General features: G+C 47.7%; 1 protein-coding gene across 11 annotated transcripts; it reads right to left on the reverse strand.

Moving 5' to 3' along the window:
- Window positions 1-445: 445 nt before the first annotated feature.
- On the reverse strand, window positions 446-23582 carry EXOC7 (exocyst complex component 7). 11 transcript variants are annotated; one of them, XM_086624195.1, is made up of 22 exons: window positions 23433-23582; window positions 22602-22667; window positions 21356-21540; window positions 20444-20549; window positions 19694-19916; window positions 18231-18398; window positions 17140-17151; window positions 12129-12219; window positions 11068-11153; window positions 9580-9725; window positions 9101-9253; window positions 8299-8397; window positions 7624-7686; window positions 7252-7318; window positions 4847-4885; window positions 3715-3780; window positions 2873-2993; window positions 2359-2454; window positions 2001-2064; window positions 1412-1453; window positions 1097-1230; window positions 446-676 (listed from the first exon to the last, which is right to left on the reverse strand). In XM_086624195.1, the coding sequence occupies exons 1-22, from the start codon at window positions 23490-23492 to the stop codon at window positions 574-576; spliced, it is 2190 nt and encodes a 729-aa protein (XP_086480321.1). In that variant the 5' UTR covers window positions 23493-23582; the 3' UTR covers window positions 446-573. The 11 variants fall into 11 exon arrangements, with proteins under 11 accessions (XP_086480321.1, XP_086480320.1, XP_086480323.1 ...); XM_086624194.1 differs by having other exon boundaries at window positions 11068-11136; window positions 12127-12219; XM_086624197.1 differs by lacking the exon at window positions 17140-17151 and having other exon boundaries at window positions 11068-11136; window positions 12127-12219.
- Between the last annotated feature and the right edge of the window lie 1228 nt (window positions 23583-24810).

A 24810-nucleotide genomic window follows, 5' to 3' on the forward strand; every position in this document is an offset into this window, starting at 1 on the left:
CCATTTCGCCATTGCCTCACGCAGGACAGAGAACCACTACCGGGATAGCTCATGAAGCTTCAGGGTGAAAAAACAATTAAAATCCCTTGTACATAACAACTGCAGGCCTGCCAGGCACCACACCACAGAATCGGCACCCTGCCCAATCACTGATTAACAGTTAAGAGTAACAATGGGAAAATCCTTTGGGATCCTATGGAACTGATTCCCAAAACCCATCAGGGAAGTACACAGCACCATTTGGAGCTTACAGGCCTCCTGCCCTTAACAAAAGGACAGTATCCATAAAGTTTTTTCATTTCTTTTTAACACACTCACCATGTCTGCTGCACATCAAAGCATTAACATTTATACCCAGACCTGAAGATGCACAGACATAAGAGCCCACACAGCAGCCTTTGTTTCGGATCCAAAGAAGGCAGCAAAGACAACCAGGAGGTAGTGTTTCCACAGGTTTATAAATCTGATAAATACAAGCATAACACCCTGCCCACCACAACGGGGCAGGGGAGAAGGGAAGGGAGTCCCAAAGGTTGCTGAGAGAGCGCTGACTTGTACTTGTCAGCTGGGGATTTATGCTGATGTGTCAAACAGCTTCTCGATCATCTCCCCCACCTGGTCAACGTGGTATTTGATGTACTTCTCAGGGTTCTTGGTGAAGGGCACGTTGCCGTATCTGCAAAGGAAGACAAACCCTGGGTGATGAACGACTGGAACACAGCAAAGAGACCCACTGGCCCCTCCTCTGTCACAAATCAGCTCCACCCCAGCACATCCCATGTCAATCTGACAGGGTATCTTGTAGGGAGCAAGTGACCTGGTCACAACTGGTCTCCTGAGTTTTACATGAATAGTCCAGGGTAGCTCAGAGCTTTGTGCCAGCTAGAACATCCGCACTCACCCTGATCAAGCAATCGGGGTGACAGCAGATGTTCGCAACTCTGTCCTCACAGAGTTCAGCTTGGGGATGTTTCAGTGTGCGAGATAGACAAGCTAAGACAGGACAGTAGAAAAGTGCCTCAACTTGGGCTACTCTAGTCCCCAAAGAGCTCAGTAAATCGCAAGAAGAGAGGACAATGTCGGAAGAGGTTGTCACCTGTTCAAGAAGGCACCATAGGTATCTCTCACAATGTTTTTCTGTGCCTGACGGATTTTGTCCCGTTGCTCCATGTCTGGGATTGCCCAGGCCTTCTGGATCTTGCATAACTCCTCCAGCCCGTCATTAAAACCCTGTCCAAAGTAAAACTCAGTGAGTGTCCTGTCTGCAATCACGTCCCTCTACTGAGTTTGATGTTCTTCTCCTCCACTGCTGATCACCAACAGAGAGGTCTCTTCCTTAGGCAGATCTTTGGTCTGACTGTCTGTCCCAATCAACTAGGGGATGTTCTTATGCCATCTAACACCTCCTTACCTTGAACCGTTCCTTTATCATCTGTCTCTCCTTATCCTTGAGCTGCAACAAGGAGGGAAAGGATTTTATTTCATCTCCAGAAATAAATTTCCAACATCAGTGTTTGCCCACAACTCTCCCCGCAACCTAAGTAATATCCTACCTACATGGCTCGAATTCCCTCTCCCAAAGCAGGGAGGAGAGAAAGCTGCAGTGAGCAGCACATCCTACATTCAGCAATTGGCTTTCATCTAAAGTAGGTTTAACAAGGGTAATTTTCAGCCAGAACAGACATAAAAATAGACTTCTTTATGCTTTCAGTCCTTTCTAAGAGAAGGTCTCAGAGTTTTGCAAATCCAAAATACAAGCATCTGCTCAGGTGAACATGTAAGAACGGAGGCAGAGATTAAAAGACTTGTATGAATCTGGGGCAGGGGAGATTTGAAGGCAGTGTTGCTTTCCACCTTGTCCCAGCCACAGCTTTCACTCCGCAGAACAACACTGGCACGAGATATAAAGGCAGCTTCTGGGAATTTTTTTCATATGACAAGGAAGGAAATGTTTCTGGCAATTTCTATCATCTCAAAACCATCCTTGCCCATCCTCTCACCTTCACTCCTGGTTGAAATACAGGCAGGTTTCTCTCTGAGATGTACTCTGTCACCTTCAACCAGCTGCATTTGAAATGAGATAGGAAGAAGGCAAAGAGAAGGAGTCACTCACGTCTCACCAGAACATCTATGTCTTCACTTACGACCCAAAGGCCACCCCAGACAGTACACACCCCAAAACTTTCACCAGTGACCCCTTGCCAAATTAGATTTATTACTGGGAAACCAAAATACTTGGCTTTGGTTTTAGACAAGCTTCTGTTTTAGGCTAATCTCTCCCATTGCTCCAGCAGCATTGGCTCCCAAGGAGCTCTCAAGCTGACAAAACAAAGGGAAGAGCGGAGGATGTCACCTGACCTGCGCTGGTAGGTCTGGATCTGCTGTTCAATGAGCTCTCGGTAAGACCTCTCGGCTGTCTTCTGGGTCACGGCTACCAACTGGATCAGCTCAGACCTGAAAGAATGGAAAACCTGAGGAAGCACATGAGCCAGCTGCTTTCAGGGCTGCAGGCAGGACAGCAACATTTCAAGCCCCTGTCAACAAGATCTTTTATGCCCTTCACAATAAAAAGGACCTTGAAATGCACAAACTAGGAGACAGAAGCTTCTCCAAGTTACTTTCCAAAGCCATGCCCTCAGTCTTCCCGAGATCAAAGGATTCTCTACAACCTAAGGCATCTCTGATGCTTTTATCTTCCACTCATGTAATGCGACGTTAGTGCAAAGCTTTCAAAAGGGCAGTTTCAAGAATGGAAGGAAAAGCAGAGATGAGGCAGGCCAACAAGTAAATGCACTCAATGCAGAGCTCTGCTCCAAAACCATGCTTAGAATCAGCCTGGACTTTAGGGAGATTTACTCGGATACACACTTACTTTTCCAGAGATTTCAGAATGTAGTTGTAGTTATTGTGCAGAAAAATGGCACTCAAAGCTGGGTCTTCATAAACTTTGGATTTACTAAGAAGGTTAAGCTGCAAGTTGCCCAGCACTTTGCCTTAAAGAGGGAAAAAACAGAAAAACAAAAAGTTTTGCTCTGAAACTTCTCATGACCGACAATCCAAACTGAGTGTCACTGTGGGCCCACAGCACAGCCCAACTGCCTGTACGGACAAGGGTACAATCACATGGACTTAACAATCTCACAAGCCTCAGGCAGATCTTTCCTCAAAAAGTCACCAAAACCTCCCTTGTGAACTAACACCTTTGTTGCAGCTGGCAGTAGTTGCATTCTGTGTTCAGAATAAGTCCCAGGAACAGGACGGGTGATCAGACTCAGCCTGACCATGACGCAGGCTCAGGCCTCAAAGAAGCTGACGGACCTGACCCCCATGGTAACCCACCATCACAAGGTAGAACTGCAAACTCATCTCCCTATCTTACTGTTAAATGCAGGAACAAGATTTTACAGAGCCCCTTTGGGGGCTGGGAGCTTCTGTGGGGTTGAAGGTGCAAAGCACTGGGTGGGAGTGGTTTGAGGCAACTTGATGACAAAAGCTCTGCAGCACAGTGAGCTGCTGCAGTGTGCTTTGTGCTGTCTAACTGAAACAGTCTGAAACTCCCAGTTCCACCTTTTCATCCATCCCTCCCATCAGACTCCAGCTCAAACGTGGAAAGATCACATGGAGTAAGAGAGATAGCCTGGGCTCCACAACCAAGAACGCGCCAAGTGAAGGCCAGCTGATGAGGCAGAATGGGAAGGTGTGCAGAGTACTCACAGATGTAGGTGCTCAGCAGGCGCCTGTTGAACTCTGAACTGTAACTACTAGCTGAAGAGCTGGTTTCTGAAAGGAAAAGAATCTTAGGCCAGTTAACACGCCATGGGGAAGGGCGGGGGGGGTGTGTGGTCAGCCTGCCTCTATTCAAACAAGCCTCGTCCCTGTTGCTATGGAATTAGTGCAGAGCTCCTGTTCACAGAGAAATTAGCTCCCTGCTTCAGTGCTGACTGTCAGTGGCTTATCCAGGGTGAGGGTGGAAAAGTTCTGCACCCCTCAATCATTGTATCTGCATCAAGGGCTGAGGGCTGAACAGCCTGGCAGAAATCTCTCCCTTCCTTCCTAACGCTCAGAGGACACCCACTTGATCAGAAATTCTGCCATTAAACACATCCTCCCCATCCTTCCCCCACCACCTGAAAAGGGTTTGCAAGCACTAGAAATTTGCAATCAGAGAACAAATGAGCTGGAGCCGTTAACAGCAGGCACACAACAGTAACTGAAACAAGCAGAAGGGCTCGGGAAAGTTTCCGCCATCCCCATGGCTGCTGATAGGGCCTGCTTGGCTCTGCACGAGGGACTGCACCAGCACAGGAGCCCGCCCTTGCAAGCAACGGCTCTGGGCTGGCACATGTTCCTCTGTCCGTGCATGAGAGAGAGATGGCTTTCTGCCCTCAAGGGCTTGTGGGCATGGGTCCCACAGGACACGTGGGGTAGCTATCTCCTCCTCCTCCCACCAGAGAGTTTGGCAGCCAAGCCTAGCTCCGGTGGTCCAAGTTCATAAGCATGGGAAAGGCCTCGAGGCTCCTGTTGCTGGGAGCTGGACAATAAGGAGCCGAGTGCACATGGGATAAAGCATGATACCAGCTGGGCCAATTTGCTACCTGTGCCAAAGAGATTCAGTGCCATGAGAATGTCTTTAGCCTGTTTCAGCTCATGTGGCATCCCTCATTGTCTGCTGGTGACAAGCCCTCCCTATTCTCTTCAGCCCACTGGCAAGAGTTACTTACCCTCCCCTTTTTCCCCTTTTCAATTATGTGTTAACTTATTTACCACTCCTGAAGAATAAAGAATTAACATACATCACCAGAGTCCAAGGCAATATGAACAGGTACGTGTGGGTAAGTCTGCTTACCTCTGGGATCTAAAGGAATATTGTATGTGTCCCCAAGAACTACAAAGATTAGGCAGAGCAGAGAGAAAAGGGGAGGGAGGAGAGAGAAAAAGAAATGCAAAGTGCAAAAAGACAGGTTAGAGACCACCATCCCTTTGAGAACAAAGCAGATATTAACACAGAGCAGCCACAGACAGCTACACAAGTCAGCAGGCAGAAGTGCCTCCAAGGCCACAAAGAGAGCTGGAGATCACTGAGGAAAGGCAGCATCTGACCTCCTTCCCCTCCTAGAGACATTGTTTGTATTGTCCTTGTTTGTTTTTAGCAAGAAATCTCATTCCACATCAGTTCAAACCCACTTTCAAGGCAAAGGAAAGCTTTCCTTCATGCCAGCAGGAGTTCACTGGTTCTTGAAATGAACTGCACAGCCCATACAACCTTCCCAAGAGCCTGAGCAAAGCCACTCTGCACTTTAGCATCCCTGCATGGCTATACAGAGCCCTACAGAGCAGCTCAGTGGCCAAGAGCAAGGGATTGGCATCACTGTATTTAAATGATCAACTTTGTTTTTGCTTCCACTTGAGGCAAACGTCACAGAAAAAACTGCATGTACTTCCCACCACTTGGGATCACTGTGGGAGTTATCTAACCCAACTCCAGACACTCACACCTGAGCTGGAAACTGGGAGCTGTCATTAGAGAGGCACCCTTGGGGACAAGTCACCACTCTAAAGCAGATGCCTCTGTTTGCAGAAGCAACACCCCTCCTAAAACTCCACTGACATAATCACCCCTGATGTGATGATGCTTATTCCAGGGTAGTGTCAGGCCCACAGCTGGACAAGAACCACAACTTGACCAACATTCAGTAAAGTGTCACTCAGAACGAGAACAGCTCTGCCCTTCATGGGTGCCCAGGTGTAGCTTTTGGAGCAGGTGACAGAGCTGTTTCTGCACAAGAACAACACCGGCAAAATGCAGGGAGCATCTGACAGCAGATAGTCCCTAAGGCCTGGCTGCAGACAGACAGAACAGGACTTACGATACTTGGATTATGGGTCATCTCATGCATGGCTCTGAGGTTCCACACACCAGCCCAAGTTACCAGATCTGTGATAACGACACTGACTTTAAGCTTTCTCAAGCTGTCTTTACACAGCAGGATCCCTCTATACCTGATGGGACAACCAGTCACAATTAAAAAGGAAATGGCTTGTGTGTCATGGATACGGTCGTGTTTTGTTATATGACCAATACAAAAATAAAAAAGTCTGTGCTACCATTTGAATCAGCTCCTATAACAGATCTCTACTGCATGACAACATGTCAAGACTTTGAAACAACAGTATTGACATCATCATTCAGGAAAGGGCATGGGAAACAGTTGGTTTCTCCAAGAAAAAAACCCTCATACTACCTCTTTGGCGAAGGAGCAAGAGTCAAGGCTTGGGAGGCTCTGGGCATGCTGAGCTTGCAAGTGGAGAGGGCACAAGGCCGTGGCTAGAGGAGATGTGGCAAGAAGCAGAGACACCCTAGCTTGAGTTAATTTAGAACTGGCAGAATTTTCCAAGCAGGAATGCAGATAAAAGTCTGGAGTCAGCTGTAAGCAGCTTCCCCCTTCCTCTGCTCCTAACAGGCTCACTCCTCGGGTCCCTGCGCCCCCTGAATCTCCAGTTCTCCACCTCCAGCCTGCTCTATTCCAAGCTACTTGAAAGCATGAGCTATGCCAAGGCCATGCCAAGGCCAAGGGCTCACTAGAGAGCTGGGAGCTGCTGCTCTGCCACTCTGACACGCGGCAGCATCCCGTTACTCGAGGTAGCAACTCTCAGCTTCTGATCCATGTATTTCTTTCTGGAACTAGTCTCTTTAGCATCCTGGAGAGCAGAGCTAAAACTTGTCTCTCTGTCAGGGCATGTGGCACACAAACAGCTCAGGAGTCCCAGCTTGACCATGGCTAGGTGCTGAGGAGAATATTCTTGCTGCTGCTGTTATACTCTGACCAAAGATGTGGCAGAGAAAGGCAGCAATGGATCAACACACAGCCTAACTAAAGCTAACTCAGCTGGACCAACCATCTTCACTCCAGTACAGTCACAGAGGACCAGTCAAGTGTCTGATCTGAAGCTAAACGATTAAGGAATCCTCTCTTGATACCACAGAGCACATCAGTAATAAACACCATCCAAAGACAGTCTGATAGGAGCAAGTGTGGAAGGCCAGCAGGTAAATTCTCTGCATCCCTTGGAGTTCTCCAGATAATCAACTATGTGGTCATGGCAGATTGGAGGACAAGACAAACCACAGGGTGAAGGACAGGAGGAGAACAAGCTCACAGTGCATGTTGAGGTTTGATCTTTTTAGGGAAGATGTCTAGACAATTTTGGAAAGGAACTGCATGCCCAAACAAGTCCCATGCATGTACATACCTTGCGATGCCAGCATGGCACCCGCCGTCTCCTGGAAATCCAACAATTGCTGTAGGAAAAGGATGGCCTGGAAGCAAGGGAGGGAAGTTATGAGCAACCGATGTTGCTATTAAGGATCGTGAAGCACCACTTGTCCCCCACACTTAAAAGCCTTCAGGAAACAAACCACTACTCTCCTCTGAGTTGCTGGGTTGTACCCACACAGTCACACCACGTTTTAGCAAGTGTGACTCACTAATCTCTCCGTGGAAGCCAATCAACTGCCCTTCCCATACAGAGACAGCTTAACGTAAGAAATTTCCCTACTGCTATTGCCACAACCTCTTCAGAAGCTGTTTTTAACAAAGGATGGCTGAAATCATCATCACATACGTTGCTGGTGAGTTCATGAACTGTCCCATCTTTTGGCATGTTATATTCCTTGTCCGGATCATTCTAAGAGAGAGACATAAGGCGAGCACGTAAGGAAGTTGAAGGCATCTACAATAGAATTGCTCCTGCAAGCGAGCTGTAAGCTTGTTTACCCAGCCTCTCTCAACATCCTCAGACCCAGCTCTTGCAGTGCCATCTCCTGGTGCCCAGAAACCACAGCTCCTGTGCACTGGCAGCTCAGAATCAGAGGTTTGTTCAGCATGCGACCATCAAAAGTTCAGCTCACCTACTGGGCAGCGCATTCACCAAGCCTGCCTTACACAGCGATAGTTTAATCCAAGTCCTCCAAAACTTTAGGTCAATAATCTTCCTTTCTTTTTAAATAGGATTGAATTCTGAGATTGACTTGATATCTGCAGAGGCCTAGAAGCTCATGTCAAATTATTTGTGGTATGCCTGTTAAGGGTCTTAGACAGAGGACTCCATATTTGAAATTGGCACCAAGCATTTGGTATTTGCAGCTGACTGTCCAAAGTGATCCAGCAAGCTCCGGTTTTAGAGTGAGAAACTACATGGTCTCATGGAAAGCAGAAAGCTAAACTAGGGGTTCTGCTCAGAAAATCTCTCTTCCAAGCCTGCTGGTCTTGCTAGAGAGAACATTGAAGAGAATCCTACCTTAATGTTGTCTGCAAACTCTTCCAGTGCCTTCGCACCAGTGGTCTCCATGGAAGTGATCAGCCCTGGCAGTTTGTTCTTAGTGCCTGCTGCAGTTCCCTGGAATAGTTCCATAACGGATCAGAAAAGGAACACGAACAGCATCTGAACTTTCATCCAGCACCGACTCTCCCCGATTCCCCACTCCAGCATCTCATTCTCAATTCCCCATGTGCCAGAAGAATATTTACAGCATCATCAACAATATGTGAAATCCTGCATTCTTCTGCCAGCCAGGAAGGGAAGATATTGTGACCCTAAAGGTGACCAGGACTCGCTACCTCTCATGTTTCCTCTTACACAGTACCTGATACAGGTGGTTGGCACATCACAGTTACCAGCTAGAGCAGATGGAAAGGAGCCTTGCTGAACCTGGATGCTGCATTTGATACCTGGAAAACCTTGTGGCATGGTCCAAGCAGGCTCTCCTCACAGCAACCCATCTTCCAGATGTCACTGCGCACAGACTAAACTAAGCTCAACAGTATCAGAGATGAAACACCTCAGAGGCCTTGTATACAGCAGAATGATGTAGTCGGTCCATCACCAGGTCATGACTTGAACTGAAAAGAACTGCTGCTGAGAGATGCTGAGTTGCTCGTTCAGCATCACAGAAAGGAACAAGCTGCATTTGTGACACTTCCAGTCCATGCTGGAGGACAGAAGCAGCATGGCTTTGTCCAAAGCTACTGTGATCATCTCCTTCAAAAAGTTCTCCAGACAACCCAAGCCACAGGACCCTCTCCAATCCCATCACACTCACCTGCAAGACCTGGTCAAATTCTGGCTTCATCTGCTTGAGATGCTTAAGGATGGGGAAAATTGTGAGTACAGCTGAATAGTCATGTCGGATGATGGCTTTCCGGGCAGCTGAGACAATGTTATCCCCCTCCATGATCAAGTTATCTAATGACTCCTGCAACAAAGCCAGAGTCAGAAGGAAGTAGCATGACTTTTGCTCAGGCAGCACAAGGGGCTCAATGCAGGATACTGGCATCAATAAGGATGCCAGTTTAGCTGACGGGTCATTTGCAGCACTTGGTGAGTGACTCTGAGCACATGTTGTCCAGGGCCTAAGCAGGTTTTGGTTCCCTGCACAGGTCCTGCAGGACAACCCCAGCAGCAGTGGTGCTCTTGGGCACCCACAGCAGGTGGTGGAATCCACATCCTCGCAATGAAGAGGAAGGGAATCTTCTTTGTGGATCCTTTCCAAAGGAAGCCAAGCAGAGAGGCTCAACTGACCTGGATGAGAGAATCAAAGGTCTTCTTCTGGTGGTGCTCTGGGACGATTTCTGTGAGGAGCTGGTATTCGCTCTGGGCCAGTTTGACAAAGGCACTAACACAGTGAATGTACGCATCAATCTCAATGTCGAAGACGTCATCCCTCCCTGTAAGGGGAAGATGGCTTTAAGAGAGAACAAAATTCACACTGAGCTTCCAGCAGCTCTGCTCACTCCAAGGCCTTGGTTTACACAAATAGCACAAGGTTCTTCTGGGAAAGGCAGTTCTGGCTTTGCACCCATCCTTGCGCGAGAACAAGAGTCATCTTCTCACCAAACCTGTGCCCTGGGTTTGTGCATGGGAAGCTGTGCATACCCTGCAGGAGGCATGCAAAGTCACCCGCAGTTCAGGAAACGGGCACATCAGGACACCAGTTCTTTCCGGCCTCATAACAGAAGGCAAGTTTGGAGCTCTTCTGGGATACAGACTAAATTTAATCAAGGGCTTGAACACAGAGTACTAAACTCAGGAAGGTCTGAGGTGAATTATTCAACATCTCTGCTTGTATTTTTAGAATTCCTTATCTCCATCCATCACGCAGATGAAGAACTGCCATTTTGCATCAACATTTCTGGGAAATCAAGGCTGTCCTGGAAGGCAGCCTCTTCCCACAGGCAGAAACAGAAGATGAAAAACAGGCAGATGAACATTTAAATCCTCGGAAGCAGGAATATCAGCACAGCTAGGTGAGTGATCTGCCACACAATACTGCATACAGATGGAAATATTCGAGTTCTAGTGTAGGAATGTCTCAAACAAAGATCCATCAAAGAACCTACGTGGTAGGTATGAGAAGTGCTGGTACGATACAAGGGCCTGCACCAACTCATGCCAACCACTAGCTGGATGTGTCAGCAGGACAGACACAAACGGACTTGCACCCACCTGCATTGCTCAGACCCCTGTAGTAACCACTACAAGACAGTAAGAGGCCTTCTCTAAGCTATGGGCTGCTGCTTCTCTCCTCCCAGCAACATCTGCAACTTTTGATGGAGAAAGAACCAATTCTTCCCTACTCTGGACAGGTCCCTCAGGGTGATCTTTTAAAAGTTATGGTCAGCAGGGGACACACAAAGATGATGTGGTTTTACAGACTGCCTATGGTGGAGAGTGGCCCACTGTATTGCATGCCGCATGGGATCCCCTTCCTGTTTGCTTCACTTCAGCACCAAACAAGCCAGTAGCTACCTATAGGAAAGGGCCTCTCAGCATGGTGGCCACCAGTCTCTGGTTGGATAAAGTTGGGGTTCCCTGTTTGAGGGCTTGGGGTGTGTGTGATTAGTAGGAGTGAATTCTACTGAGAAGAGCCAGAGCTTCATAGCCAGAGAAGGCCCATGCTCCAGGACTGCCCACGTAGATGAACAGCCACTGGCTACAAAACTACTGTGAAACATGCTGAAAAGAAGGGATGTTAGCCAGCTTGTTATGAAGTGACAACATGGTACTTACCAGCAGCCGGCCCATGCTTGTCGCTCAGGGTATCGGAAAGGTGTTTAACTCGTAAATCATGCTCATGACCTAGTGAGATGTCAGCCGGCACAAACAGAAGGCGCAATTTATCCAGGGTGGTTACAGCATGGATGCTCACACTGGCTGGAAGCCGCTTCAAGCTTGGCTTATTTGATCTGATGGATGCTTTTTTCCCTACACAGTCCCAGGAACACTACCTGACCAAATCTCTTTGTTGGGCTATGTAGCAGTAGCAACCCTTTGAAACCTGATGAGAAGTGTGAGTCAAGTCATTTGTTGGGCCACAGGAGTCCCTTGAACCTCCTGCCATAAGTTCTGAATGGGATAGCAGGCACCAGAAGTCCAATTTGTACCCACAACCATTACAAATCCAAACTCAAAGCCCATCTCCTGCTCAGCACAAGATTTTTTTGCCCCCAAAATGAGTACTGTTATTCATCATCTGGGATTTAGTAGACTACAACGTAGGTGCTGAAGAGATCTACTTTGGATGCATGCATGGCAGGAGGCAGAAAGGTCTTACAGATGTCCTGAAGCAAGTGATCTCTTCTCCCTTATCTGGCACAACCTCTATGGGCAGAGGAGACCAGAATACAGAAGACAACCATTTAGGTAGGTCTCCACAGAGAAGATGTACAGGCATGATGCACTGAGCTTGCTGTGGTCTGACACTTCAGCATCAGGTTTGGAAAGGTCACTAGGAAACTGAATGTCTCAAAGTTCAGGCAAAAAGGAAAAAGAACAGAAACACCACAAGCAGATGTCATCAGAGCAGAGCTTCCCTTAGCCAGGTGGCTATGGTGGGTCAACTGCTTTAAGGTAACATTCCTCTTCCTCTGTACACATGTTTACGGAGACTTGGAATTCAGACACAAAATTAAGAAAAATAATTTGGCTTTCCAGCATCTCCTTGGTTCAAGGATAGCTGTACCTATCCAATGCTGTCCACCAAGCACTAGGCTAATGGAAGTCCCACCTGGAAAAGCAAGGCTGATACACAGAGGAAGTCAAGAGTGAAGTAGCTAGAGCTGTGATTACCTTCCATAGGAATGAGGTTAGAGGCCCCCTTTTTCCCATCTAGACCATGCTGAGAGTACTGTTTCAGAAGGTTCTGAGCCTTACGGATCGTGCCTGTCACCAGAGTCAGAGAGGAGAGACAAGAAGACCTAGAAAATGAGTGAAAGAAAACAAACCCAGAACACCAGCCCTCCACCAGCAAGTCACCTGGGCCCAGCAAGAGGGCGCTGGGCATCAATGAGCATGCTCAGTACAGGAACGTGAACCCCAAACTCATGTCCAAGTGTGCAGATACAATGGCATTTCCAGATTGTTTCCCAGCCTTGAGGGTGGGGGCAGGAATTCCAGGCAGGGTTACAGAATGACGGAGTGCTCAAATCAGTTTGGTGAGGTGGTGTGGCTGGGTGAGGAAACATGGTCAGAGAAGGAATGCAACAAAGCACCCTCCCCTGCAATGAGTTTTATTTAAGCTGGTTCTCTGCATCCAAGCGTCCAAGGTTTGTTGTTTTCCTCAGCTGTGGAAGCAGGGCTTTGCAGCGTGGACAATTCCTGTGCAGCAACACGCTGCCTGCTCCCCAGAGCCACAGTCGCGGCTGCTTGGTGAGAGCTGCAGAAAGAGGTGTCTTTCCGAGGGGTGTTTTCTGAGCATGCTCAACACAGACCCATCAGGAGCCCCACAGCCAAGACAAGGGATGATCCCTGGCGTTATAGGAAGCAACAAAGAGGTGAGAACCTCCGGGCTCGAGAGAGCAATTGCAGCAGCAATTCCCATCACAGGAATCACAGAATAATGGATGCTGCCCACCCATGTCTAACTCGCATTAAGTCACCCTAATCCCCAAGACATTCCTCTTCTAAGGGACTGCAAATCAATTAAAACCATGGAAAAACAAAAATAACACTGGGTTAAAAGATTTATACTTAACACACACAAAAACCAGACAGAACTGAACAAAAGCCAATGCTGGATATACAGCTAGAAAGCACAAAACAAAGCATTTATGTGACAACTGAAGACTAAGCACTGTTTCCACATTAAAAGGTTAGTCGTCATGCAACGAGCTACAATTACCCCAAGCACACGGACACCCTCTCACAGCAGAGCTTTGCTGTTGCCTGCACAACAGGGAACAGAAAGTTTTGGAAAGGTAGAAGGAGTTTCTATAGGAGACCCAAATGAAACAGAACCAGGATGAAGAAGGATCCAAGAAATAAAAATGCTGCTGCCAAAATTAAGAATCGTTCTTCCGATTTAAAGTAATAAATACTTTAGGCATGTGGAAAATCCCTCCTTCCACCAGCAACTGTGAGCCACAGCGCAGCCTGGAAATCAGTGTTGGCTGCCCAGATGCTGAGGACCACTAAGTACACGCTGCTGCAGAACAGCATCCTAGGGTGCAGGACAGCTTCATCCCCTAAAGGAATATACAGCAGGGGGAAGGAAACTTCAAATCCCCCAAGAGTGCATCTCTAATGGGGGAGAACAAGGAGAGAGAAGTTCCCACTGGATTACCAAACTGCCTTAACCTGGCGCACTTACTAAATAACAGATTATGGTTTTTAAAGTTTAATGTTTCACTGGCAACATCTTTCTTCTACCAGCTCGGAGTGTTCTCAGCCACTTAGTTAAAAAAAAAAAAAATCATATCCATAAGACATTCTTCTAGCAGGAAACTTCTTCCCTCTAAACCCACACCAGGGAGGCAGTAAGACTTACGTCCTTGCTGCGCTGATGCGTTTGTTCCTAGCTTCTGCCATATGATCAGATGAGAGGGCTATGCCACTTCTTCCAAGCTTCCTGACACTCTTCACGCCCAACACTTCCACTTTATTATTGGCTACTTTCAGAAACCCTAAGAGCTTGGGCACAACAGCAAGCTCCTCTGAGCAAGCAGGGCTGTAGCAAGCTCGAGATATGCACTAAGCTCTTTCTTACTGCTGTTACCATGGCCCAGCTGATGCAGAGCAGTTCAAATCAGGTACTGTTCTTCTACCAGTTCTTTCATCTTTCCCACTTGCTTTCAAGCAGCCAGGGAGAGAGGAGGGAGGGGGGAAAAAAAAAAAAGTGTGAAAACCAAGCAGACAGCACAACCACTGCTGCTGTCAGTAGGCTCTCACTTCACAGGTATGCAGTGCACGTCTCCACAGCCCACTCCTGACAGCTTCTTCTCAGATGAGAGCTGCAACACCTCTGCTGCGTTCATGGGCATCACTTCAGTGCTGCTGTATCCCTCTTACTTAGCATCCTAATCAGGCTTTAATGAATTCTAGTGGAAGCCAAATGCTTTTGTTCCATGATTGTTTTCCCTTATTAGGCAGCTGGAAAACCAAATGCGATGGCGTTTCAGACACTAATGAAAACATCACATTCAAGCTAGGCAGTGAAGGGGAAGCAGGAACAGGCTCTTTATGCTGCCACACAAAGACTCCACAGCCTGCCTCCAGGTAGCACCTCACCGCTAGGTAAACTGGAGCATTAAGTAAACTGGAAAAGGGCTTCCCTATAGCTTGAAAGGAGCTCAAAAAAAAACGGGAGTCAAAAACCACCTGAAACCTTTGATCCTGTGGCCCAATTGTTAAATAAAGTGGCTTTTGGGCATACACGAAGCAGTTTTCCAATACCACACTGTTCTCTTTTTCACTGTTTCTCTCTTTCATCAGGCAGCTTTCTAACAAAGCAGAAGGGAAAGGCATCCTCTCTTCTTAAGCACCAGCTACAGGAGTCTACAAAACTGGCTACAGCTCTCTGACTTTTGCTTGTAGGCAGGCAGGCTGGGTGCCTCTACCAGCATCTTCTGGCCCTGTCCTTCCCTGGCAAAGCAGAGCTGCTGAGCTACTTGCTGCACTCAAGCTAAGAGAAGAGCACTACAGGCATCACAGAGAGCGATCATCTTTATATTTTACGTGCATTTGTTTGCAGCAGGACGATTTCGGAACCTGGATACACTTGCCCTCTGCAACAGACTGCTAATGTTTCAAACGGCAAACTATTTAAAAAAAAAAAAAAAAGGCCACAGATTGCTTCATCAGTTCAACCTGACTTGGCAAGTTTCAGTTAAGAGAATATGACTCTGCTTTAGAAGCATCTCCACCAGCCAGATTTTCAACTGCATGTAGTAACAACAGGAGAACATACAGGGCACACCAACAAATGAAACATTAACGGAGAGATGAAGACTCTCTGAAATAATACATGGGTATGGAGTATGTTCTCCAAAACCCAGTGTCATACTGAGGGAGAGGGGGGTGTCTCTGTCTTGTTACCCTGTCCTCAATACCTCACCTTCCCCTCAGCTGTAGCCTCTTTTGCGCTTTGCTTTGTGGGTAAACAGGTTATAGCACATCAGATTTAGTTTGTTATTTTGCCCTTGCAACAGGTTAAAGTGGGCATTGGGGTGTGCACTGGGATATTCTTCCTTAAGGACCAAGGAAATCAACTCACTTGTTGGAACAATAAGAAAACCCCTTGTCTGAAACACAGTTTGGTGGGACTCGACTTTACTTACTGAAGCAATGGCAAAGAAAAAAAATTCTTTGTCCATAATTGAACAAATGCTAAAATCACCAGATGAATATTGCTATGAAGAGTGCCCCTGTGCCAGTGTGGAGAGTGTTAGACCTCCACCTCCAGAGCTGTCCTTGAAAGCTGACAGAACTGCAGAAGAAATGGTGAATCTCTGCCCAAAGACTATTTCCCCTCGCTATTTAATATCACTTTAGTACAATTTAGCAGCCGTAAGAGATGGCTAGTGTATGAGGTTTAACCACCCCATCCTTTAAGAGCTACAGTCTGGTTCTCTGTCCTTGTTCATGGAAGATTGGAGACAAATTAGTCACTATTTTTTCTTGAGATTAACAATACCCCAGTAGATAATTTGAAACACTCTTTCCTTCATACCCTATCAACTCTGTAAGTGCATTCAGACTGTGCTCTGTGCCTTCTACCTGGCCCATCTCACAAATGCCAATTACACTGAACAAAAAGAGGCAAAAAGATCTCCTGGCAAATCTATAGTTGAGACATTCATCATGACAAGTAATTTTGGATGCCCAAATGCATCCATTTTGTAGGAGCACTGTTTGCAGGGAATAAATGCTTGTGCTCTCAAATGTGTGGGCTCCTTTCTGCCCTTTCTCTGTGAGCATCCAAGATCTGAGACTCATAAAAAAAAAAATCCTAGTGTTTTTTTTATAAATCTACTCATGAAAAAAAAAATCTCCTCCACCTCTGACTATTTAGCTAGAGCATAGGGGAGATGTTACTACTTGCCAGGCTGCTTAGAAACATTTGCTGACGACGCTGACTTCACAGCAATCAAAACTCAGGGGTCTTTTCAGTACTAGGTGGTAACTGAGATCTGATGTGGATAATTGTGGATCAGATCTGAAGTATCCACAACCTGAGTTCCTCATGGCTCAGCCACAGATCCCCACCTGGCATCTTTCCAGTAGAGAGCTACTGAACCACACTGAAATAATGTTTACCTATTGTAATCATGCTGTTGGGCAGGAGCCACTGTTCAGGAGCTGAACACAAATGACTGCCATCATGCTTAGGAGCAATTTTAAACACTTTTTTTCTGCCATCTGCAGCACAGCTAGTTCTCCTTTGCAGGAGGATATTGTCCTCTCCAGGTCTCCTAGCACTGGGAGCAACTTCTTATGCAAATAACTACCTGTCAAACTCCAGAGAAAAACCAAGAGTGAGGTGAGACATACCCTTGTCAGGTGGTTCTCTGCTGGCAGGGGGAAATCCACTGAAACTCACAGACTGACTGCACTCACCAACTGCAACTTGCCTATCAGCTCTCAGGAACAGCTCCAGGGCACAGCAGCAATAGCACAGATAGATTTTTAGAAGACCAGAGAGGTGATCATTGGATGTCACAGCCTTCCCCAGGCAGCCCACCCTCTCCAAATATCCCAGGCACACCCATGGCTTTAGCAAGAAGAGGCCCAGCAAAGCCGCTCCACACACAGAAGTGAAGAGAGCGAGCACCAGGGCCAGCACACGCACACACAGATGCATATTACCTGGGATGAGGACTGTATTCACATCAGGATTATAAAAATAAACACAATACAATTAAAATGGGTATTTCTTTTCCTCCCTTTGCCCATCCCATCCACACCCAGTCCCTACCCATGTTTCTTACTATTTTCCTGAACTCAGTAAGAGTATTTGGATAACACAACAAAAAATACTCGGGTCGGAGAGTATTTGCCAGACAAACCCACAGAAATATAAACTTGTCTGACTTTCATCATTGTTACAGAGGAGACAACAGGGTGCTGTGGCACACAGAGGGACAACACCACTGTGCTGCTGTGGGAGACAGGTGCTAGCTTTTGCTGGCCCTCCTTCTGGCCATGCTCCCACTAGATGGCACATTTCAGAGATGGGAACTCCAGCTCTGTGCTCCGGTACACTGGAGGGACCAGCCTCACCAGCTGCAGAAAATGCAGCAAAACTCCATTCTGAGGAGAGGTGGAATAACGCATCAGCCACGTTCATAGCTCTTCCAGAGACAGGCTGAGGCAAAAGCTTTAACAGCCCTTCCAAAACTCAGACGACTTTGGATCTCCTTTCTGTAGGCATCTACCTAGTCCCCATCTCAACTCCTGATGAGCTCTTGGTTTCCTAGCACAATATTAATTTACTCGTAACTAACGAGTAAAGTGATGTGTTTTATCAGAGCGGAGTTTTCTATTTGGCTGTGGCACAGGCTATATTCCATATTCCAAGGCTGAGGACAGGTGTTCTCAGATCACATCCTTTTATAGCCCTCTTAGGTCCCTGTTATCTCTTTTGTTAAGGCAATGGCCTTTTGCCTCCCTGTACACAGGGCCCCTCTCCTCCCAGAGAATAGACCTGATGACTTGACAAACACAGACAGAAAATGTCTGTAATCTCAATGCTGAATCCAGGGCAAAGAAGAGGTGCTTAGATAAGGTGCTGAAATCTCACCCCACTTAGTAGGGTGCCGAAATCTCACCCCACTCCTGTCCTAAAACCACATTTTAGACACAGAGGCTAACTCAGCATTGAGAAGGCCTGCAGATATGGATTTGATACCCAGGCAAGAAGATACTCAGTACAGTGATCCCCCTCTTCAGGAACTCACCTGGTCTCTTGACTGGCTTTTTGGTGGGGGTGTCCTTCCTTTTGTTCTGAATGGCAGGGGAATACGGCACCCCTGTGGAGGAGCTGTTCTTACGGAAATGGTCTTTCAGCCCCTTGATGGAGCGGTCAAGCTGGACAGAGCGGATTTGGAAGTAAACAGTCATGAAATCTAAGGAGACGAGGTAGAAACAAGATTATAAGCAAAGAGGGAACACTATATGGTAAAACAAACCTTTCCCAAAACACTCTGTGCCCCTACAGGGACTTACTAGCATTAATATGGGACCCCAAGTGTTTCTCCCTCCCAGAGCCTCTCCTGTTTCCTTCAAAAACGTTTTCTTCCTTCCCCTGCAGTACTTATTCCAGTCCTCTCACCATATGCAACATTAAGTCTGTGCACCACTACTAAGAGCACGTCAGTTATGGAACTGACGGGAGACATTTGTGCAAGATGTTGTCAATTCAAGTGCTCAGTTTCTAGCATGAGAGATTTTACACACTTCTCAGGATTCAGAGCACTCAGGAACTAAATGAGGTGTTCATTATTCGAAAGCAGAATATCAACTGACTAATGAAATATGCTATGTATGCTTGAGTCGTCGCCTTTAATCATGAAAAAATTCTTAAGAAGCTTTTAAAGATGTTCATCATACTTGGCAAGCACAGTAATTCTCATTCAGAAATAAATCATTGAGGTTGAGGGTGATTCTAGCAGCTGCATATATGTCAAAGTACAGGTTTCCTGTAACAAGTCCACAAAGTCATTCATTCCCAAAAGAAAAGTCAACAAAGAAGTATAAAGCTGTAGGTAGATTTTGACGCTGCAGAATAGGAAAGAACAGACATGTACTGACTGATGAAAGTCTTCTGTGATGGTATCTCCCTTGCCCTTGGTCACATTTAATACAAAAAGTTCTGTTTATAAATGGGAATAAGTATCCAGTGCCTTGCACATTTATAATACTCAAGCACTAGATAGTTGCAGCTCCCTCAGAAGGCATTACAGATGTAAGTTAAATGGATTTTTGCTATAGGACAGACTATGTGTTAAGACAATCCGTGCTTCATTTACGCAGCTCTTTCTCTCATCGTATTCACCAGCAAATCATTCTGTTCAACTGACAAACCACACTTCAGTCTTACTACAAATGCTGTAAAAAAACCAGGATCTTAAGAAGGTGGTTGAAAGGAGACTGAGCTACTCACCTAAAAGGTGCCATAAGGTAGTTGCAAGTTCTGCTAGTGCTGCTGGCTACCAACAGCAGCGAGACTCAGAGTCTGTCTGCCACAGCAGCAACCGAGCAGAGGCTTCGTGGCTGAAGGGAAGCAATCTACAAGCCCAGCTGTGCAGTGCTACACATCACCCTCAGCATGCTGCTTTCACTCTCAACCACATGTGGCAAGTAGTCAGAAAGCACTCACCCGATATAGAACCACAAGGGAACAGCCTGCAGCGCTACCCACCTTGATTCCTGCCATTTTCCACTAGCCAGCCAGAAATGCGGATTATATCGTGCAGGACACTCTCTGGGAGGTGCTCCAGAGGCATCTCCTCCTGCGTTTCCATTTCGTCATCCCCACTGATCAGGTCCAGGATGAGGACAGGTGGGACCGGCTTGGTGTGTCGTGTCATCAAGCTGCGAAACTCTGACTCCAGGGACTCCTTCCCCCTCTCAAAGAGGGATTTCTGGCACAAAACAGCAGGACAGAAGCAGCACAGAGTTTCTGTAATCAGTCACTCACAAGTATTTCTGCATAGGAACATACTTTCTGTGGCATGTCTAACCACTGTCAAGTACCATATGCTTTAAACTCCAACAACGCCTGTAACTCAGAGACTTTTAAAGCAAATTAAATGAAAAAATGCCTGGGAGTTGCTCAGTCTTCAAGTGGGATTTAAACAGATCTCCTGTTCTGCTCAAGCACTTGAAGGACTGACAAGAGCTACTCAGGAGGAGGTCCAATCAACTCCACCACATGTGTAAGTATGCTTTCAGAAGTCCTACTGGCATGATGCATAGAGAGCAAAACGCCACAAGCAGAAACGCTACCGAGCGCAGACTTGAACAGAAGCCAAACCAATCGTTTCTTCAGCTGTGCCCAAACACCTTCCTCACTATGCAGCAAGCCCATCAGCCTCTCAGAGCAAGAGGGCAAGTGGCCGGGCTGTGTTCATCCCTCTCTCACCCATGCCAGCTTCCAGACACAACCTACCACACGGTTCAGCTCTGGGCTGTCTGGGTTGTTGTCCTGGAAGTATTCCACAGCCTTCTGGATTTTGTCCATGCAGTTCAAGTATTCCTCCAGTCTCCCAGTGGGGCTGAAAATAAAATCAAAAATAAAAAGCAGTGCCCCAAGAAGGAAAGAAAGAAGATATCAAAAAAGCACCAGACCAGAGTCAGGATGTAACAGGGAAAATTTGAATTCCTTTTTCTTCAACTAGGATGAGATCATGGGATTCCCTTTTGCCTGCACTCAATGCCACAGCAGAACACCCAATTCGTGCTACAAGTGCAGAAGTACTGATGACTCAGCAGCACACAACTCAGCCTTGCCTTCCTCTCCCAGGCAGGCCCTGATGGGAAGGTGGAGGAAGCTGCACATGTGCCTGTTAGGAGGAGATCTCTCCTATGCACCCGGCGCCGCAATAAAGAATGCCTGCTTTCTAAAACTCAAAAATCTTGGAGTCTTGGAAAGTTCAACTGCACCAACTTTTCGGGTATCACCACCCCTGAGGAAGGGCCATTGCAACACCCTCCTGGAGATTGAAAGCTGGCTCCACAACAGTTCTGACTCATGCTGGATGCAGTGACAACATCGACAGGGCAGGGAGAATCTTTCTGAAAAGAGCAGAGGAAAGAAGAGAAGCCACCAATGGTCATGAGCTTCATATGGCAGCATGTATGCAAAACCTGGAAGAGACACCAGTGCAGAGTCTGAGCAGACTTTGCCCTCTGGGGATTGCTAAAGGTCAAGTCAGGAAGCTTTCTGGTGGACTGGTGGTGGGGAAAGAGTGTGAGAAGGGTACAAGAAACATTACAATGAGTGAGTGGAGCCAGCTCCTAATTCTGTCGCAAAAGACCAACAGGATGAAGCTCCCCAGCAAGCTCTTACTGCTTAGCTCACCCTTCCTTTATGATCTTCTCTGTGTCCTTAGCCACATGGTAGTAACTGATGACGTGATCCAAGCAGGACAGGGTCTTCTCCACATTCTCCTGCAAGCGCTGCAAGTTCTCTGTCTGCTTATGGACAGGGATGATTGAGTTCTCTAGCTTCATTAAACGACTTTCAAAGGAGGAGAGGATAGAAACCTAAACATCAACAGAGAAACAGAGACGTGAGGACATCCTCCCACATGGATCCATATAGCAGGGTAGTAGTTGGAGCAGGGCAATCAGTCCGTTTCTCTTTTTGGGCTCTGCTACTAATTTGCCATGGCTCCTTAGGCAGGCTGTTTAACTCCTCTATGTCTCAATTTCTGCTGACAATTACAAAACGGATCACCTGCCATACAGAGATGGGCCAATCTTGAATTAAATACTTGTAAAGCATGAAAATAACATCCCAAGACAGTACTAAGGTGAAGTAAGATTTTATTTGACAAAAGGGAACAAATCCACAGGAAATGCCTGGAGATGCTCTAGATAAAAAGAGCAACAAAAGCACAAAACAGCAGCCACTAAGACCCAAACATGAGATGCACAACATGAAGGCACAGAACCAGTACAGTGTGAACCTTCTTTTCCTTCATAGACATTCGGTTTTTAAAAGGGACTGTAATATTGCTTCTGATAGGTGGAAAACCTCAGTAAGCTCATAAAGCATGCCCTAACGTCATCTTTTCTATGCCAAAATGTAATTCTTTCAAGATTCACTCCTATGGTATGTTTTCGATACTTCTCTGGTGGTGCCTCTACGACTTTCTTAAAGCACTGAGCCCAAAACTAGACACAGTATACTAACTGAGGGTTTACGAGCAATTAGAGCACAATAACTACTTTCCACCTCTCAAATAGAACACTCTCAACATAAACTCCAAACGAGACCTGACTTTATGAAGCAACAACATGATGCTGTTGCACAAACTAGCCTGGGGTTTATTAATACCTCTTCCCAAGAGAGAGGGTAGACTGTAAAGAGACAAGACCAACAGCTCATTTGAGCCCTCATCCCCCCAGGAGAGAACTTTAGGACTGAAACATTCATCAGTCTTCCCCTTTGCCCAACCATCGAAGTGTAAAACACAGATACAGAGCAAGTGGTTTATTACTCTGCATTCCTTAGATGGGCACAATGACAGCCTTGAAAACAGATTCTCCTAAGAAAAAGTAAAGCTAGGCCCAGCTAGGCTGAACTTCAAGGACCTCCTTACCATGTTCTTTGTAAGCTGGTCACTCTTCTCAAGGCTCTCTTTGATAAAGGACAGAGTTTCTTCTTCCTGCCAGTAGGATGAAAAAATAGTTTTCAATTCTGAACACTGAGCACTCAAGCCACTAAACACTACATATAGGTTTTTATAAGTCCTGGTAAACACTGCAGCAAACCATGTTTGGTCTGATGCTGAGGTCACACTTTTAATATGCCACCTCTTAGCAGAAATCAGGGCAATTGACCTGCGAGACATGTAACAAGGGAGGTTTTTATGGATCACTTGTTTGCCTCCAATACTCTGAGCCCAGGAGCACACTAAAGTCACAGCATAACAGCAAATTAACACCTTTACCACAGAGGCACACCGACTCAGACCATGCATTTTCCTGCCACAGCACAACACAGGCACCATCCAAACGCCACGCACAACCACGAACTCGAGCAGCCAGTGCCAAGCAACAACCAAGGGCTGTTTTCAAGCCACTGAAGACCAGAGATGACGGGGGAACAGAAGACTTGCGAGGGCTGGCCTCACAGGCTGAACCTGAGGGCCTGAAGAGAGAGCCCCCAGAAGCTACCAGACCCTGAGAGGGGGGCAGAGATAACCTGCGACCCTGAGAACCAGGGCTCTAGGCCCTGACGAGGACCTGAGGATGCTGACAGGCCTGGAGCGGGGTGACCAGGCCCGCAGGGAGTCCCGGGACGCTCCCAGGGCCAAAGGGGTGGTAGGGGGGCTCCAGGCCACCTCTCAGCCTCGTTTCCCAGGCAACACGCTGGGGCCGCGGGCCCGGGCCCCGACCAGCCCCGCAGCAGGCCCCTGGCCCAGCCCCACCTGCTTGAGCTTGTCCTCGATCTCCCTCCTGCGGGCCGACACCTCCTCGGTGGGGATCATCCTGCCGCGGGGCGCCGGGGCCACGCTCAGTCCCACCGTTCAGTCCCGCCGCAAACACCCTCTTCCGCCGCCGTCAGTGCCGCGGCGCCATTTTGGGAGCGGCGGGACGCACCGAGCATGCGCGGTAGCACCGGCCGCCATCTAGAGAGTGGCCGCCGCGTCAGCCGGGGCCGGGAGGGCGCCCGCCGTGCGGCGCATGCGCAGTGCCGGTGGGACCGGCCAGGGTGGGAAGGGAGGGGTCGTTCCCGGTGTGTATGCCCATTCCTGCGGGCTGGCAGAGCCCAACCCCTTCAACCCCAATATCAGCGGCGTCCCCACACGACACGGTGTTCTGAGGGGGTCCGAAGCCACTCAGGTTCCCCCCGCCGAGCTGCCGAAGCGGCCATGCTCACGCCCTGGTGCAAGCGCCAGCCCGCTCACACACTCCATCAGGTGTGGAGGAAGTGGTCGTGGGGCAAATTGAGGGATAGAAATTTGAGTCTGGATTCTGGAAACGCAGGCGTTTGCAGGAGTGCACGTCACTGTGCACCTCTCCGGCATTCCATTTTCCTGAAAGAAAGGCAACCACCATGGGGAAGGGGCCGCCTTCTTCCTGCAGCGTAGCGGGGCACGGTTGGGTTTATCAGAGGCAGTTATGGGGCTCTGTATCCTCATAAACCACATCCAGCCTGGCGCAGGAAGCTGGTTTTACCGGTACAGACAGTCCCAGCCTCGCGCCATCTCATGCTGCTCTGAGGCAAAGCTGCCACGCAAAGGGACTGCTGTGTTCCCATCCATCTTCCCCTTGTCAAACCACCCCGGGCTCTGGAAAGGAGCTGAAACAGCCCAAGGGGCCTCTTTTGTTCGACAGCTTCAGCGTGTCTCATAACCTACCTTATCGCGCTGCAAACAGCTGTTCCTGGGCTCTGGCTGCTGCGAGGGGCGATGCGCATCCGGAGCGCTGTGTTTTCTGTGTGTGACATTGCCCAGCTATCACTGCTGGTGTTTTATGGGGACATCCGCTAGAAGGGATCTTGTCCTGTGGGTATAAGAGAAGATCCTTGTCCAAGGTCAACGTCCAGTGCCTCTTGTGCTTTTCCACACTGAGCTGGTGTGATTGGGAAGGAGTTTTTTTTCCCCTGTAGGCAGAGCCATCCCTATAGTAATCCATGCTCTTTCTGCTAACACTCACTCCCTCATTGAAAGTGCAGCCAGAACCAAAAGGAAATCTCCCCTCGCAGAGCCTGGGGAACAATTGTGTGTGTTCCCCTGAATAGTGCTTTATTATCTCCTGAAAAGCCGGTGGAAAGGCTCCCTCACCCCGTCATGGGGTGACTGA

Source organism: Tauraco erythrolophus, chromosome 20, assembly GCF_009769465.1.
Source record: "Tauraco erythrolophus isolate bTauEry1 chromosome 20, bTauEry1.pri, whole genome shotgun sequence".
NCBI lineage: Eukaryota > Metazoa > Chordata > Aves > Musophagiformes > Musophagidae > Tauraco > Tauraco erythrolophus.